Source organism: Garra rufa, chromosome 1 (genome assembly GCF_049309525.1).
Source record: "Garra rufa chromosome 1, GarRuf1.0, whole genome shotgun sequence".
Taxonomy (NCBI): Eukaryota; Metazoa; Chordata; class Actinopteri; order Cypriniformes; family Cyprinidae; genus Garra; species Garra rufa.
In genome coordinates this window covers 65,908,610-65,928,053 of record NC_133361.1, presented here as the reverse complement: position 1 = coordinate 65,928,053, position 19,444 = coordinate 65,908,610, and the positions used below count along the sequence as shown (strand labels likewise).

General features: G+C 35.6%; 1 protein-coding gene and 1 pseudogene across 1 annotated transcript; one reads left to right on the top strand and one right to left on the bottom strand.

Moving 5' to 3' along the window:
• LOC141318658 (uncharacterized) overlaps nucleotides 1-19,444 on the bottom strand; it is a 530,387-nt pseudogene that overhangs the window by 118,970 nt on the left and 391,973 nt on the right.
• LOC141338521 (uncharacterized) lies at nucleotides 4,419-12,480 on the top strand. Its single transcript, XM_073844094.1, has 2 exons — nucleotides 4,419-4,555; nucleotides 7,506-12,480. Exons 1-2 carry the CDS (start codon nucleotides 4,471-4,473, stop codon nucleotides 8,231-8,233), a joined length of 813 nt encoding a protein of 270 aa, XP_073700195.1. The 5' UTR covers nucleotides 4,419-4,470; the 3' UTR covers nucleotides 8,234-12,480.

The window sequence follows — 19,444 nt, the reverse complement described above, 5'->3', positions numbered from 1 at the left end:
ATGCCGTTAACCAGTTAAATAACAAAGATGGCGCAAACATCGAGCAAAAGTTGTTGTAGCGTACTGGGCTGTTCTTGTAATGCCCAAAAGCAGCCTTATTTATCTTTCCACTCCTTCCCTGCTAACGAAAATGGGTTCAAGCTATTCGAAAATAAAATGTTAACTGATGATGACAGCATTCGGCTAATGTTAATATTAGGCTATCGTCGCTAGCTGCTACTCACAAGACGTTCACTTAGACCAAAGGCAGACAGTGAATGTCATATTGTTTGTAACATCACGACTATATTGCTTTAATAAAGTTGTACATGTCCTCTATACTATCCATACATAACCTTATAACCCTAGTCCTGGGTCTAAGTGTACACACTAATTTGTTAGCCTGATTGCTCTCTAACGTTAGCTACGTTACTTACCTTGAAAGTTATGGATAAACGGGACGTTCTAAAACGCTTAACGTGGCTTAATGTATGTAAAAAACGACCAGGAAACCCCAAGTTTCTGTCAAACCTTACTTGGAACAAACACTACTACTATCAAAAGAACGAGCCCTTATTCCACAGATAAAGTGAATAATATCACGTTAAGCGTTTTCTCCCCCATAGAAGCCCATTATAAGGAAACAGCTTAACGTGGTTTAACTTACCTTAACAGAGACCAGGGAAGACCAAACTTCTGTTACATTTTACTTATAATAAATACTTGCTGCTGTCAAAAGAACAAGCTCTTATTCAGCATATAAAGTGATCGCCCCCCATATAAGTAAAATTTTAAGCCACGTTAAGCTTTTTTTTTGTATAATGGACTTCTATGGGGGGCGATCACTTTATATGCTGAATAAGAGCTCGTTCTTTTGAGAGCAGCAAGTGTTTATTATAAGTGAAATTTAACAGAAAATTGGTCTTCCCTGGTCGCTGTTGAGGTAAGTTAAACCACGTTAAGCAGTTTCCTTATAATGGGCTTCTATGGGGGAGAAAACACTTAAAGGTTGTATCAGCGATTTCTAGCCTAAAACATAAAGTGTCAATTTCAGCTTACCTTTCTTCACGATCCGCTCGCTGCCTGCCCCATAAATTGTCTGTGAAAAAAACGCGTCTCTCTGGTCAGCCTAGGGTCCGAGATATGCCAAAAAAACAATCGACGCTGTTAACTATTCCACAGATAAACAAACAGTGTTCCAACCAATCAGCGTCAGGGGTTTGGTGTTGTGGACTTTCCTACTGGTGCAGGGATGTGAGGGAGGCGGAGCGAAAGTCCACAACACCAAACCCCTGACGCTGATTGGTTGGAACAATGTTTGTTTATGTGTGGAAAGGTTGGTAGTGCCGATTGTTTTTTTTTAGCATATCTCGGACCCTAGGCTGACCAGAGAGACGCGGTTTTTTCACAGACAATTTATGGGGCAGGCAGCGAGCGGATCGTGAAGAAAGGTAAGCTGAAATTGACACTTTATGTTTTAGGCTAGAAATCGCTGATACAACCTTTAACGTGATATTATTCACTTTATCTGTGGAATAAGGGTTTGTTCTTTTGATAGTAGTTAGTGTTTGTTACAAGTAAGGTTTGACAGAAATTTCCTGGTCGTTTTTTACGTACGTTAAGCCACGTTAAGCGTTTTTCACGTTAAGCGTTTTAGAACGTCCCAGATAAACTTCATGGAAAAATGTATATCCTTTATCCAATTTGTTCCTCTTTGTGACGGAGTTTTCCTCCACGACTCTTATCAGGTCGGCAAAAGTTATCTTTGGCAAGAGCGAGGGAAGTTGTGTAGATTCTCTCCATTTTAATTTTAAATTACCCGGCTTTCTTCTGTGCTGACATTACACAGGAAGTCTGCATACCCTGCGATTGCGTATTTCCAGTTTCTGTGAGAAAGGTCTATTACAATCTTACACCTCACATAATTACAACTAAATGTAACTTGTTTGTGTTTTTGTTTTGGCTTTTTTTATTGTCAGACTTGCTTTATATTTACAGCACTGTTTGTAGGCAGCATGCAGTCACCAAATACAATTACTCACATTTTCAAGGTTTGCTTTGTGCAAAATTTATTATTTTCTTAGAGACTTTTGCATATTTACCAAAGTGCTAGAAAATCAATCGTTTTAAATTTAGAAGCAAATGTCGGATTTAATGTTACAGAAAAAATGTAAAAAACCAACCAACCTGTTTGTTCCTCAGTATCTTCATGCTTGACTCTAAATATGTCTTCATTCTCCTCTTTAATAAACTCCATCTTTCTTTGTTCCTCAGTATCTTCATGTTTCAATGTTTCTTCAATCTTCATGTCTTCACTCTCCTCTTTAATAAACGCCATCTTCATAATAGTGTGTCACATGGATCTCTGTTGATTCTCCAGGAGTTTTTCTGTGTGTTTCTACACTTTGTCCTGTTTAATGAGAATATTTAACAGAAAGTACAATCAAAGCAAACTCAATCTCTGGGTGTGTCTCAATCAGCTCCTAGTTCAGTAGTCAGTGCACTAGTTAGACAGAGTTAATAGACTTATATTTACATTTGTAAAAAAGACGAATTACCCATAAGGTTCATACTTGGGCCGGCTATTTTTGATTTAGATATGGTATTCAATTATTTGTACACCATATCTAATATACTACACTTTAATTAAATCATTCTCGGTTGTCATTCACGTTTGTGTTTGTTGTTGTCGTTTGTAGTCCGCGTGCCGCTGAATCGAATCACTGAATCATTTCACAAAAGATTTGATTCAAATGATTCGGATTCTCAGTTTCTCTCATCACTTCTTATCATCACACGACTGATTCATGATATAGAGAGAGAAATGAGACGCACCTTCTCTGTTACTAAAGGCTAACGTTTTCACTGACACTAAATAAAGCATTACATTTATTTTACATAGCTTGTAAAAACGCTTTAATTGATGCAACAATGTCTATTGGTTTAAAAACTTTAAAAGCACAAACCTTTCTTTAGGTGAATCACAACAGATGAGGAGCGAGGCGCAGCTTTATGACGTCACATCACCAGAGCAAAATAAAAGTCCCATTGGTGCACTGCTCTCTAGAATCACAAATATATCATAGAAATGTTGTATATAGAATAGAATTTCGTATCCATATGATGATGCTTTTCTAAAGTTATTAACATTGTGAATCTATTAATATTATTCTAGATTTTTATGTAAATTTATAACACTGTTTTATGTTGATATACCTTGCCATTGAATTCACATTAAACTAGTTCATGCTGCTGTGTAACTGTTACAAAGGGGGTGTGATGACATATTTGATTTATCACTCTTTTGACTATAGTAATCAATCTCTTGTTATTTTGTTTATTTATTTATTTCTTCCTCTTTTGGAAAGTTACTGAAACACTGTCAGGGATTCACACTGAAAATGAATAAATCTGGAAATATTAGAATACTATGGACTGTATTTGATCTTATTTCAGTGGTAATGTTCTTTTATGAAAGCAATTTTGTATTAAAAAAAAAAAAAACTTTTTTCAGGGAAAATGAATACGGTTCATTGATTTCTACCTTTTTTTAAAGACACCTGATCCCGCTGATCAAGGTCTTCAGGATTACTAAAAACTTCCAAGCAGGTGTGAGTTGGAGCATGGTTGGAGATAGAGCTGCGGCCCTCCAGGAACTGAGTTTGAGACCTCAGAGTTAGAGCATACTCTTCGCACTCCATCACAGTAGGTGGCGCAATGCACCTCTGAAGTTGGTTCGCAACCCACCATAAAATTAAAAGAAGAAGACGACGGACTGCGGTCCAGCAGAAGAAAGGTTTGTTTTTTTTGATCATTTAAAGCTGTCACAACTCGTTTAGACGATTGTATATAAAATTAAAATAATACAAATACCGAATGAAACGTTAATATGTTTTACCCAGTGATATAAACGAAGGTTATTTTGTGCATCTCTTTCACTTTCTCTATCGTGAATCAGTTTATCATAAACACTAGTTCTACCATTGGCAAAGTAACTTAGTGATAGAGAAAGAGAGCTGCTTCTCAATTCAAGGGAGCATTTGAAGGCTGCATATGTCATTAAGTATGTCTAATTTAAGAAACCTGTAAAAAAAACATGGCTCATGAGGTGTAAAATACAACTAAATCAATTCATTCTCAAAATGATTCACTGTTATGAATCTCCTGATGAAACCTGCTGCTCAAAATGAGAACTAGCATGTGTAAGGACAACAAATGATTTCATCAAAGTGTGATCAAATATAACGTGCAAATATGTAAACATAAAACTTACATAGAAATATTAATCTTAAATTTGGTGTTTTCTATTAATTTGAGTGCTAGTTTGTTTTGATCTCTCTATATTTCTCTGACTGACTCCAGTGTGCTGACTACTGAAATAGGGAGCGATTTAAAAACGCACCCAGAGATTTAGTTTGTGTTTCTTTTTCTTTTTGCCAAAAATAGAAAAACTCCTGCAGAACTCGCTGAAATCGACTCGACGCTGTCAAGATGGCTTTTGTTGATGAGGACAGTGAAGATTTCTGGATACAAGAAACAGTTCGCATCAAACAAGAAGACACTGAGGAACAAACAGGTTGGTTTTCATTCTCAAGCTAAACTAAATCATTTGATCCTTATTAAAATGTCCAGCTCTACAGAAATGAATATGTTTATAGATGTTACGAGTGTCCAAATTAAAGTGGTTTATATCAGGGGGTCTCAACCTCCTTCTCGGGTCAATTTTGCAAGGCCCCCCTATGCCTGACATTATTTATTAACCAAAACATTTGTTTTGCCTTTTTATTCTTCTACTGCACGCTATAAAAAAAACTCCATATTAAAACTAACTTTAAATTAAAGCTATTTTTACTTGAGAAAACCCTCTGCTCGGTCCTGGCTTTTAATATATATATATATATATATATATATATATATATATATATATATATATATATATATGTTGACAAAATATATATATATGATGACAAAAAAACACTCACTAAACCTGTCCATTTGAACTGGACTGACTGTTTGTATCCATCATAAAATAAACATACAAATGAAAAATACAGCAAATACATTTTAAATCTGTTGATGCTGGTGCTCATATATGCATAAACACAAGGTACACATCTATAGGTGAGCATCCATTATAAAACACTCACAGGACATTCATTTTGACAACTATGCAAATCAGGGCTCGACATTGAGGACTGGCCGATGGCCCGGAGCCAGCGTGCGAGACGCTCGGGAAAGTAGACAGTATCATGATTCAATTTCCTATTCATAAAGAGTCACTTGCTTTATTCCTGAATGAACCATCCGTTCGAACAAATCAAAGGAATATGATCCAGTAATTAAATCAGTCTCTTGCTGCCACCTGCTGGCAGATCTCTGTATTCAAAATTTTATATTTAAAACATTAATCTCAACATGAATTTATGAATTTTATTGCACGCATGGCACCTCTGAGCCTAATTAAACATAAAAAGGTAAAAAAAAAAATCATGGACAATGAACGGACTCTAGTTACATTGTTTAATTTTCTTCTTTGCAACAACATTTCTTTAATAGGAGTCCTCCATTTATGTATAATTAACTGGTGATCTGGGACAATCAATCTGGACATACTGTTGTGCATAAATTTATCACAATTATATATTTTTTTTAAACTGTCAATTGTATTTAAGGAAAAGTGTGTGCATACAGTTATATTTGGCTTTTGACACATTATTTAAAATGTGGTTAAGAAATAGCTATTAAACTTTTTTTTTAACCAATCGTTTTGCTAGATAAGACCCTTCTTTCCTCGGCTGTGAAAGTTTAGAGTCCTTTGAAGCTGCATTTAAGCTGCACTTTGGAAGTTCAAATTCAGGGCACCATAGAAATCCACTTTATGGAGAGAAATCCTGAAATGTTTTCCACAAAAAACATAATTTCCTTACGACTGAAAAAAGAAAGACATTAACATCTTGGATGACAAAGGGATGAGTACATTATCTGTAAATTTTTTGTTTTGAAAGTGAACTACTCCTTTAACACAATTGGGGAAAAAAAAATGTTAAAAACAACTGAAGTGACATTTTTTGAAAATGCACCTAAGAAGATCCTACTTTCGACTTGGACATTCATTATTACAACATTACACATTTAATTACGAAAAATAACAAAGTAATTTAACACAAAGCAAAATGATATAGGTGTTAACAATGTTGTAAAAAACTATGAAAACCATAATTTTTTTTTTCCAAAAGTGCTTTATAAATCCAGTGTCTTGTAAGCACTGTTCAAAATCACCTTTTACAGTATGTCCTATTTCCCCAATCCTCTTTATTGATTCATGAATATAGTAAAAAAAAGAACAATGAACATGCAGGAAAAGCTGCTACGTTTGCGTAGTTTATTCTCGCTGTTTAATCATTTGAAACTTAGCAATAGAAAGATTTATCTTGAACTCTGTCATGGAGACTAACATGTATAAACCTTATTTAAACAATTTGATATTCAGTTAAAAATTGTTTTATTATGCTGTACTCACGTTGGAACATTAATATAGAGGATGGATGAATCAAATTTAACTGAATGTTGAAGCCTTCTGTTAAGGGACCCTTTTCACAAGATGTGTGATAACGGTCATCATCATCATCAGAAATCCTTCCCTGATAGCACACACATATATCTCAGAGATCTCTATTTGACGTCTGCATTTACATCTGCAAGACAAAGTTTGCTCATCTGCAATGCGCCTATTGGACATTTCCTATCAGATGTCAAATAGACATCTGTTAGATGTATTTAAGATGTTTATGAATCAGAATGAATATAAAACTGACAAATTACAGACATCTGCCAGACGTTTGTACACAGCAGATGCTTTCCAGATCAAGAGATCTTTAACAGACTTGCAGACGTACGTGTGCTATCTGGGTACTTTATTATATCACCTTTCAATGAAGTTACAAAAGATCTCTTGATCTGGGAAGCATCTGCTGTGTGCAAACGTCTGGCCAATGTCTGTAAGTTGTCAGTTTTACATTCATTCTGATTCATAAACATCTTAAAGACATCTAACAGACGTTTATTTGACATCTGATAGAAAGGTCCATTGCAGGCGCATTGCAGATGAGCAAACAATCTAAAAAATACATCTTCAAGATGTAAATGCAGACGTCAAATAGACATCTCTGTGATGTACGTGTGCTATCCAGGGTAGTTAACGCTAATGCGAGGGTGTTTCTAATGCCACATCTATGGGAGGTACTGTACATTTTACGTTGTTCTCGTTTTTATTTGTTGAGGAAAATGTCAATAGATTTCCATCATAGTTTTTGTTATTCAAAACGAGTTTTTGTTTCATTTTCGTTGAAAAAATTTAGACACAAATGATTCGTTAATTAAATTAACACTGCCTTCGGGTTAATATAGGATCTAGCAAAAATTTTCTATTTTCTAGATTCTAATGCTTTGATTTTTCAACTTATTTTGATGTCTGTTGTTTGTACTATTGAGCTGGAGTTCATTTGTGTTTGTCTTTTTCATTTTAGACATGACGGCACTGAAAGAGGAGAGTCAAGAAATGAATGCAGCAGAAGAGATGTCCATAAAGACTGAAAATACTTCCTCAGGAAATGCCACTCAAGGACGTCTTGAGCCTTACATATGTGGTCAGTGTGGAAAGAGTTTCAGATGCAAAAAACACATTTATCAGCACATGAGAGTTCACTCTAAAAAGATCGTATGTCAAAGTGAAAGATGCAAAATGGTTTTCCCAGACTGGAAACAGCTCAAGCAACATGTCAAAACTCACATCAGAAAAACAAAGCCTTTCATGTGCCTTTACTGTGGAAAGAATTGGAGGAAGCAAGGACACCTCACGGTTCACGTGAGAGTTCACACCAAAGAAAAGCCTTTCGCCTGTAAACTGTGTGGAAAGAGATTTGCTCAAAAATCAAGCGTTCCAGTCCACATGAGAACTCACACGGGAGAGAAGCCTTTCATTTGCTTGAAGTGTGGAAAGGCTTTTGTGGTAAACGCAAGTCTTAAAGAACACATGAGAACTCACACTGGAGAGAAGCCTTTCCCGTGTGAACTGTGTGAAAAGAGATATTCCAAAAAACAAATCCTTCAAGTCCACATGAGAACTCACACTGGAGAAAAACCTTACAAATGTCTTTGGTGTAAAGAGAGTTATTTCTATCAAAGAAAATTTAAAAATCATTTGCGAACCCATTCTGTGTCACAAGTAGGGCTGGTAACTACCGAAAAAATTTAAAGTCTCAATATATATATGTATATACACACACACACACACACACACACACACACACACACACACAACACAAAAGCGCATTCTGTGCACGTCATGACATGCCATCTAGGGATGTGGCGGGATTTCGTGACACCAGATCTCGCGAGAACGTATCAATATCCTCGCAACGTTTTGCAGTGTTTACATTAGAGCTGCGCAATTAATTGTTAAAAGGTCGCTATTTCTAAGGACTTCCGCTCCTCCAATTAACAGATTGATTGACCATAACAGCGATTTAGTTACTTTGTTTGCCAGGGTGTCTGCGGGCTTGTAAAAGGTAGTAAATGAAATTAGCCAAAATTAAGGGCATTAAAAAGTAATAAACCTCATCTGACGAGGTATTAAATTTTCGAGACCATTTTTTTAGATACATTGTCAATTTGTGTTAAGTGCAGGCCTTTCTTCTAAAAATTGAATGGATTTATTTATATGTTGAGAGGTAGGACCTGAGCGATATCATGCGTGGGCAAATTAAATTAAATTTGGGGAAATGCAAGTTTTCGAACCTCTGGCTGGAGGACTCAAGATTTAAAGACTGGCTTAGGCCAGTAGTTGACAAAAAAAAAAATCAAATATATCAAATTAAGGCCATAAAAAGTTGTTCATATGTTAACCCTTATGCGGTCCTCTTTTTAAAATCACACTCGAGAATTCCGGGGTCCTTTTTTACTGCGGTAAACAAAAAGCAATTTTGTACCAAAAAAATAGTTTAAATAAAAAATATTTTTGTGTTTATTAAAGTTTTGTAGCAGTTTTCAGCAGGTTAATGATATTTTTTTAAAATATATATAATATAAATAATAGATAAATATTTTTTTTTAAATGGGTTTTATACAAAAACTGTTTTTTAATGTAAAATTCACTTTATAAAAGACCCACATTTCACATGGTTTGGTGTAAGATTTTTGCCCATCTTTTGGAAAATTCAGTTTTAAAAGTAAAAATAATAATCACTTTTACCACTAGATGGCTGCAGAGCTCCACTATTTGCTATTTGCCCACCAGAAAGAAATCTTTTCATAAATTGTTTCAGTTTAGTTCAAAGCTACAAATTATGAAATCACAATTCTAACAATGAAATTTACTTTTTGTCAAAGTCATTTTTTTTGCACTGAAACAAAATCTATTACATATTGAGTAGCAGTACACAATATGAATATAAGAATGCAACTACAGCAAATGTTTTTTTATTTGACAAATTATAATAGAGCAGTTTTGATGGTCTCACAAATGTATTTCTGTGTGTCCTGTGTGTTTCATAATATGTAGATATGATCTCAACTGAAAAAAACTTGTGAAAAGATATCTTTCAGTTGGTCAAATAGCATAAAGCACTGCAGCCATCTAGTGGTAAAATTATTATTTTTTTCCTTTAAAGTGCCCCTATTATGCCATTTTAAAGGTAGTTAATATTGTTGTAATAGTCTCTTAAAACAGGTTTACATGTATGCAAGTTCAAAAAACACTTTAGTTTTCTCCAAAATTAGATTTATTTTTACCCCGTTTCTAAATGATTCGTAAACGACTCGTGTGAAGCAGTTCGAAGAATCAGTCTCTCTAAACCCCTCCTTTCAGTGAGCCCTCACCGCTGTGATTGGTCAGATGGTGCAGTCCTTTTGGATTGGTCTACCGCTACAGCGCAAAACGAAACGCCCATTGGCATAACTGAATGACAGCTGCGGAGACCTGTTAATGCATAGAAAAGATAGCCTCGATTTTACCCTATCAATTCGAGCCGGAGTCTGACGATGAAACGGTTGAAGTGTCACATCGACAAGAAACTGTTTTGCAAGCACGACCGGAGCAGGACGTTTCTCAGTGGGTGTCATATGTTAACTGTGGACAGTGTTTGCAATTTGCTTTTGTAAGCGAACCGGGCACACCTCTACGTTGTGAACTTCAACACTGTACAATCCATAACACTGCGTTAAGCCATCGTTTATCATTATCATTACTTAAACTAATAAGGCAGACAGACAATCAAGCTGCATCAATCACAAGACTTTTTAGACTACATTGCACTCACAGCTGAACAACAGAACTACAGAAATGCAAGTTAGCCGGTTACCAAGACATGTGCGGGGTTGTTACACACCATAACGTACACAAAGACGTATTTTGAACGATCGCTAGAAAATACAATTATTAATCATACTTACAGGTAGAAGTTCAGAGGAGCAAGCCGGTCCAAATAAACTGGGCACTGATCCATTTTTTAAAACCAAGCGTTTGGTGAATCTCGCGTTGTAACGTTACTCCCCAAGATTAGAAAAGCAGTCATCAGTAAAATGACGCGAACACAACACAAGATTGGCATTGGACTGCTGAGGTGTTGAAAAAATTAATGTTAACCACTGATAGTTTCATCTTTTGGAAGGGCATATAAAACAAATTCACTCTCACAGCGCAGTGCGTCTTCTTGACATGATGTAATCCACGTGAAAATGGTAGGCCTACTGTTTGTGGGCGGGCAAGTTGTTCGCGAAATTGAACGTGGGCGGACATTACGCAAATGTGTAGCTCGTGACGTGTGGCCGTTACAGAAAAAAGATTCGAATTGCTGACGACTCGTTTAGGCGAATGTGAGCCGACTCTTTTTTTTGATAGACAAAAACTTTATTTATAGTGCACTGTCGGCGTCACAACTTTGCAGATAGTTTATGTTCACATACAGCTACATGACACACTACATGAAATATCATATTTGAAAAGGCATAATAGGGGCACTTTAAAACTGGATTTTCCAAAAGATGTGCAAAAATCTTACACTAAAGTGACTAAACCATGTGAAATTATCCATGTTATCCCCATGAATGAAAGTTAGACATGTGGGTCTTTTATAAAGTGAATTTTACATAAAAAGTATATATACAAAAAATTGTGTATAAAAAATATTTATTAATTATATAAAATTTAAAAAATATCATAAATCCTTCGGAAACTCCACAAATGTGGAGTAAAAACATTAATAAACAGGAAAATTATTTTTTTTTTTACTATTATTTTGTTACAAAATTGCATTTTGTTGCAGAGACCCCAAAGACCATGGGTGTGACTTTTTTTTTACACCAACATAAAATCATGCTATCATTCCAACTTTTTTTATTTTTTATTTGTAGATCCAGAAAGTGTTGACAGTTTTACAAAGTCTTATGCCTCTTGGACAAAGAGAACTTTTTTTTTATTTTTTTTATTTTTAGCAAAAGCCATTTGGGGTAAAAAAAAAAAAATACCCCGAAGACCGCATAAGGGTTAAATAGTAAAAGAAGAGGGCTAATTATAATTTTAAGAGGTCTTACATTTGGAGACAGAAAGACAAGAATCGTGATAGGGCTGGATAAAACTTTTAAGAGGCAATGATGTCATTGAATAAATATGCACGCTGCACGTTTTAAAGTCAAAACACGGCACTGATGTCTTTATATTCATGTATCTGAAGGGAGACGACTGTCCTCAGAAACGTGTCGTCGGCATTTTCATTTCATGCCTGATAAAACAGCGATATTGCTGCGTTGTGTACAGCCGATACTAGGGAAAACGTAATATTTCAGCGCTCCTAAAGTGTGACAAAGAATTCATTTGCACGTCCAAATTTTTAGCTGTTTTTAGTCAGATTATTGCAAATATCGACCCATGTTTTTATGCAGCAAACATATAGAGCTGTAAATGTGAAAGAAGTTAATGTGCTTTCTAAAAATCTAAACAATTAAGACAGTTATATTCATGTTTTAAATAAATATAATACATTATATACTTGATTAATCCCTTTTAATGGTATAAAGGCTGAAATGCCTTTGTATAAGATTGTTTTTGGTCATTTTATGGCTTAATATTTCCGTACATCGTCCAACCACACTCATACTGTTTATTTTACTTGTGCAGCTCTTTACAAGGGTCATACATTGCCTTAAATTGATATTTAAAAATTCTGCAGAATTCATTCCTTGATATTTGGTGATATTTGTGTATTGAAGTTAAAATAATTTTCGGGCTACCAAAATCTGAAGAGTACCTGCCCAAAGGGCTACCAGAGATTTTGAAATTTTGTGAGCCCTGAAGTCCTGCTGTATCAGAATTAACATTTTATTTAGATATTGCAAATGTTTTTGTTTGATTAATATTTTTATTATGAAACTAATGTTGTTCAGTGACTTTGTTGATTTATGTTTTTTTTTTTTTTTGTCAAGCAATGAATTTTATGTAAAAGAAAGTTGGCCATAGAAATGAATAGTAACTATAGTTCAGAGATCTATTCAAACTTTTCTGAACTTAGAGTTTTAAAATAAAATCAGTTGTTCACTGAATGTGTTTGCCTGTTGTTTTTGCAATTATGCTCAGAAAAAAATATAAAAAAATATTTATCAGCCTATATATCGGCTATCGGCCTCCAAATATAAAAGGGTTATTGGTTATCGTTATTGGCCAAAATTTCCATATCGGTGCATCCTTAGTAATTTTAACAAGTAACTTTGCCTTTTGTTGGTTCCCTTGGTTGTGTATGTTGCATAAGTTAGTTTGATCATTATTTGTCAATTGTTATATCCAGCATTTGAAAGGGAGATTTAAGTTGTAGCCTAAAGTGGAGTTGTACAGGGAAGTGTGATTGCAGAGAACCGATTGGTGTATGGCACATAGTTAACGAGATATTCTGCACTTTATTAATAAGGCACTTTATTCTTTTAAGGGCCAAATGAGTAGACATGCCTGTGACTGGTCAACATAGGCCCAAATTTACAGGCAGTGAAATCTGTCACGTACTTATATAATTACAGTGTAAAGTTGCACTTTGTTATTATCTGGTTGCTTCCTCTTTTTATTTTTCAAGGCCCAAATTGAACCACTTGGAAATTTGGTTCAAATTTTGATGCGTAGCTGTTCATTCAAATGTCCAACATTGTTATGCAATTGTTACTTTTTTGACATTGATTAACAAGGGAATTCAAACACAGTTCAATTTGATTCGTGGAATTGTAAAGGAGTTAATGGGGCTGTAAAACGAGGCAATATTATGGCTTATCTCAGAAAACTGAATGCAGATTTTTCTCCAAGAGACACGATTGAAAAACAAGGATAGGTTCCGGCTTCGGGGAAAATGGGTGGAGCATGTATATCAATCCAGCTTTAATTTTAAATCGAGAGGTTCAGTCATACTCATAAAGAAGAATATACCTTTTATTTCCAATAAGGTTATTTCAGATATTAGAGTGCGATAGGAAAGTTATAGAATACATCAGTTGTTCTAGCCAGTATATATTCACCTTATTTATGTCGCAAGTCTTAGATACTCTACCCAACTTAGATGCACATAATTTAATAATGGGAGGAGATTTTAATTTCGTATCCAACCCGTCTCTGGATAGATCATCGAGTAGACCAGGTTCATTGTCCAAATCAGCTAAAAACTTAATTCATTCTCTAAATCCTATGGCCAGTTCACCATTCCTATTCTAGGATTGATTTTTTTCATGATAGATCTTAAACTTATGTCAAAAGTAAAACAGTGTGATTACGAATCAATAGTATTATCGGATCATAGTCCGGTGGTTCTTCACTTATCATTTGAGAACAAAAATAGCACAAGAACATGGAGATTTAATAACAATTTATTGATGAACAAAATTTTTTATAGACCGAATTAGGGAAAATCTTTGAGAAAATGCCAATGAAATTGGTGTGCAGAATTTGCATAGCTTGCCACACCTCGATATTCGGGTAAAAATAGCCTTGCTTAGCATCTGCTCACTCGTTCCATTCTGAGGGCAGCGTGTCACAACCAAATGACCCTCCTTCTTCGCAACCTTCCAACGTCCAAAATTTTAGGCTTCACTCTCCACCATCGGGAGAGCCTTTAGCTGTAGCCATTTCTCTATACAGGAAGAAAGACAGGCAGACAAGATTCAGGAGACAAATATATTGACAAACCTCTGTAGAAGGTACGTGAGTAGACACAAGTTGACTCTGCTCTGTAGTCAAAGTTAAGGGCTGATGAAGACCATGAGAAATAGAAACAAAACACAGAACAAACTTATAACATAACAAGTCTGTGCTACACAACCACAGTTTATTAGACAAGCAGAAGTTAACTATTTTACCCTAAGAAGACAATACAGTATATTGTATCATATTGTTTTTGAGTATATTTTTCACTAGTTGTTGAGTTTGTCAGCAGCAGTTTGACACTTCTGCATTCAACACTAAATATAGTTAAAAATACATTATTTTTTCAATAAAAATCCATTATACCCTACCTTCGTTATACTGCGTTTAGAACGCCATGGCAAGTCATCTCCTCCGTAGTCATAAGTCATTTCTTGACTTTCATTTATGTCAGTAATGGCAAATCGATCCATCCTCTGCTGACGCATCAATGCTAAAAACCAACCATTATAAACATCAACAATTATTACACTTAAGAAGATAAACCATAATTGGTAAGCATTTCAACCTGCCTCAGAGCATTGGTTTCAGGGTTAAGATAGCTGAGATAGCTGGCATAGTACCAAATAAAAATTTATTCAATATTTGCTCAACTTTTGTTTTTGTTTTGTGTGATACGGCTACTCACCAGTAGTCATTTCCATTGTGCTTAAAAATATATGTGTATTCATTTGTTTTTTCAAAAGAGTGCGTTATCTTGCTTAAAACACCAGGGTATTCAAGAATGAATGACCCTTTTGTAATAGGGCCTTTTGCAAACACACCTCGTCAAAATTAAGTATGGTAAACAGTTGTGTTATTATGCAAAACAATGTTTTAAAATGAACCACAGAGTAGGTGTTTTCCCTTACACGTTTCAAAGGGTAACACTGCAGTGTTTCCCACAGACTTATTTGTGGTGGCATATAAATGCAAATTCATTCTCTGGCAGCAGAAGGTGCTGCTGAAGAGTATAAGGTTTTCTCCGGTAACAGGTATGCACATGCAGTGCTCCGCTTACAAACGCTGTTTTATCATGCATCGCATGCAAGATGAAATTAATATTACATGAAGACATGTTATGAAGACAGTCTGATTCCTTCAGAAAAACAGATATATAAAAACATCCACACCGGGTTTTGATTTTTAAATGTGCAGTGCTCATGTTTATTCAATTTGTTGGGTTGTGCGTCACCCGGAAGTTATTTTTTGCTAGCTACTAGATTAAAAATAAACAAGAAAGCATATGTTTAATCGGCATATTCATCAAAATAGACACAAGCTTAATACAAGTGCAACCCAAACCTGAGGGGCAGCACCGAGCATGCCTTCAGCGCAGTTTGAAGAGTTGCACGATCATGCAAAAAAAAAAAAAAAGCTTGCCACAAAGCACCTGCAAAAGTAATTACTATGAATGTGTCGCAGGAAATAGCAAGGAAATATATTTTTTTAAATAAAGCTGACGATCCTGACACGCCATTTCCTCATTGGACACGCCTTTAGAAAGAATCGCATCTTTAAAGTGTCACAACACCCCCGTTTCAGAGGTGCTTTTCACACCTCTGGTTTAAAAAAAACTTTCTGAAAAGGGGCGTTGTTCACTGGGGATAAGGGGTGGGGTACAGTGTGGAGACAAGGCGAAGACTGCATTAAAATGGGAGTGACAATAAGTGAATAAATTATGCTAATTTGCACAGCTACAGCAGTTCTGAGAGCAGTGTGGAAGTGGAGGACTTCTACCCACACTTAGATCAAAGGTGTTCATGTTTCGGAGTCAGAAATGAGCAGCACAGTAATTACTGACACCGTAAAGAGTAGGTTATTTAAATAAAAGAACGCAAAAAATAAAATGGTTTATTAATAAATATATATATATACACATTATATATAACGTATGTGTATATAGGCCTTTATATAAAATACATATGTATATTATTTCGAAACAAAATAAATGAGACTCAAACATTAACAAACGTGCGTGTTTATTTGAGCACTTCTGTCAGTGAGCAAGCAGCCAACAAAACGCTAAAATATTCAAATAAATAATACTTTTAAATAAGAAAGTAGCCTAAATAAGAATGTTTAATAGGCTATTAAACAAACAATGGTTGTAAAAACTACTAAAACCTTGCCCAGACCTTTTCTGACAGCTCATCAGAATTACTGGCTCAAATCCAACTGGAACTTTTTCTCTTCCCCATTACACAGCTGCTGTTTTAATAGCAAAGAGATTACATTTATTTTCGTTTATTTAGTTTATAAAGTTAATTTAGAAATATATTTGTAACACTTTTTATATGTTAAATTCAAGTTTTTGCTTTTTAAAGTAACAACCAAGCGGCCAGCGACAGGCAGATCAATTTATCACGATTTAAATTTAGATCCACAGATATAAAAAAACTTACAGCATATCACAATATTAGTTTAATCGTTTAACCTAAATAAATGTGTCCTATTGGGCGCATATCCAATCGTTTGTGCGGAGAGAAGAGTGAAAGCTGGAGCGCACTTTGCAGAACATGAAGGCGCTGGTGCGATGTGAAACTTCATTTTTGCTCATAAAGGTAAGAGTAATATATCATCCAGAACTGTAAAGACATAATTAACCTCTTAAACTCTGCGAAACACTCCAAAAAGTGTTTCAAAATGTTGCTGCTTCATTTACATGACCTTCCTCATATAGTATCAGCCCATATATGATCTCATTTGAAAGCTTAGAGTCTCCTCTTTACGAGGAAATACCATAACTTTTAGTTTTATGATTCATAAAGTAGTAAAATTATGCTTAGAATTTATGTTGTTCCACACACAAATTTCCGCCTAACGATTGTGAAGAATTATTACAAAGAATGTGTATTTCTTATATTTTCTCAAAACAGACAAATCATATATCACAAGAAAGTGCTCATTCTCAATAATCTGACCATGTAAATCATTTTATTGTGTGACAAACACACATCAAATAATCTTCAATTGAATCGCGATGTCAGAATATACTTGAAGTATATGATAATATATTCTATTACTTTCCTCCACATACTACTGCTTCAGTTAGCCGCAAATAGCCACAAACTCCGTTTTATCTTTTAGATTAGGATCTCTTCTTTCAAACAAGACCATTTTCACGTTTCTGCGTTGCTCCATTGCTGAGGAATCCGTTGTTTTGCCAGATGCGCTCGGGCGCGGCTTTCCAAACGCGCTCTGAACCGCTCAAACGGCTGCGTTCAGAGCGTGTCAGTAGATCAGATTACAGTCTCCGGCCGCCTGCTGTGCTGCTCAGAGGTGTGAACGATGACAGCTCTGCTTCTCCAGACGCGAAGAAGAGGCAGAGCCATGGAGAGGTTCCGGGTCACAAAAGATGCTTCGACGGTGCAGGGCATTGTGGGATATGCAGTTTTTGGACTCTTAAACCGGAGATATGCGTCTCAGAGGAATATAGCGGTCTCCATTATCCAAAATAGACGCTAAATGAATAAATAACGGGCCGTTTCCATGGAGAGCAGAGGATCCGCGGCTCATAAGCGCGTCTATAAGTATTCATGGGTACCAAAGACGTCACTTCCGCTATGCTCGCCGCCATGTTTGTGTCCGATATGACAACAGACACAGCGCATCTCAATGAGATTTAATAATAAATTGAAATAAGAAATTACTTTTTACTACTACTTCCCACACTGTGTATTTGACTTGATTGTATGTTTAGGACAAAAAGTGTAAATTGTTGTGAACGTAGTCGCTCGATGAAGGCTTTAAGACCTTGAAGAATCCTCTGCCGGCTGGTCACTAACTTACTTCACAGCGAACGGGACTCGCGCTGACGGCACTAATTCCCACAGTCCGCGCTTAGATGTCGGCAAATTAGTTTTGGCGAATGCAAAAAAATGAGATTATTGAGCATAAGCGCAACATCCAGCAAGCCAAGAAAACATAAAATATACCTGAGGGAAGATGTCTTTCACGTCTTGTGTATTCCTAAAACTGGATCTCATTATTGAAGCACAAATTCAAGCACCAAAAGCATGAGATTTCTTTATTTAAAATATGCATTTTTATTCATTCAAGCTATATGGCTGCAATAACATTTTAGTTTAATTTAGTTTATTACACCACTTGTGCAGCCAGTCACAATTCACAATGGTACCATTTACTTGGGACGATGGTTTGTGTGTAACTTGTGTGCCATTTTTGTATGACAAATCATTTTTAGAGTAATTGTACATAAATAGTTTTAGCAAAACAAATATGATTATTTTTGAGAACCATTTTACATGTATATACTTTACTGCAGGCGTTGCAATGACGAACGCTATGTAGTACAATAGTTTAGCGTTTATTATTTAATTTTCATAATTCACTAAACACCGCATAATCTAAAACACCTTCAACTATAAAACACTCTTGCTCTTAAGCCAAATGAAAACAAATAATTTACGGCATCTGGATGTACTGTAAGTCACTATTCTCTGCATTAGCACTGTTTTGAACTTGCTCTTTGAATGCTTTCTTGTTTACTAAATCTTTGGACTTACGAGTTGATCGGTTCAAAATGATGTAATCGCAAAAAAATGTTTCTTTTCATTTTAAGGCATTATTTTCGTTATAATGTACTGATTCACAATCTTAGTCAATATTTAATTATTATTCCAGTACTCTTATTGTGCCGAAAAAAAAAACCCTGCTTTGGAAAGCACCTGCGTGAATGACACCGGTACGCTATATGCATACCGACCCACTTCGAGCACTGCTGAGATCTAATAAAACTGTTGTTAGTTTTTTTTTTCTGATGACTGTTTTTACAGCTAACTGAACAACATATCCCGGGCATATTGTATACTTGTTGTGAACAGTCTGGGAGTTTTGTTGATCTTCCTCTGGTAGTTGCGGCTGCTGTGACCATAGACTGAAACAGGTAGCGCGGACACAAAAATGGCGGCGATAAACTACAGTGACGTCACATGGAACCTATGGATAGACGGTTTCAATGGCAACAACATAAACAAACGTTACTGCGCATGCGCGCTTTTGTGGCCCAAACTTAACTTCCGGTAGACATCCAAATAGAATCAATAACAACAGCTAAGTCCTTCTAGAGTAGATTATTTTTTTAATAACAAGCGAAATATGTTGGCTGCGTAAACTAGACTGATTTATTAAAAATGCAAACTCATTATTTGCCAGCAGGAGGTGCTTTAAGCACGAGAAACGAGGTTTCCCCGGTAATGGCTATAGACAAAGCAGCTCTTAATTTAAAAACGCTGC

What these genes read in the sequence shown, in the direction of transcription:
- LOC141338521 (XM_073844094.1), top strand. Translation starts at nt 4,471, where the DNA reads ATGGCTTTTGTTGATGAGGACAGTGAAGATTTCTGGATACAAGAAACA. An exon ending in AGACACTGAGGAACAAACAG is followed by an intron (nt 4,556 to 7,505) that starts GTTGGTTTTCAT and finishes TTTTCATTTTAG; the next exon opens with ACATGACGGCACTGAAAGAG.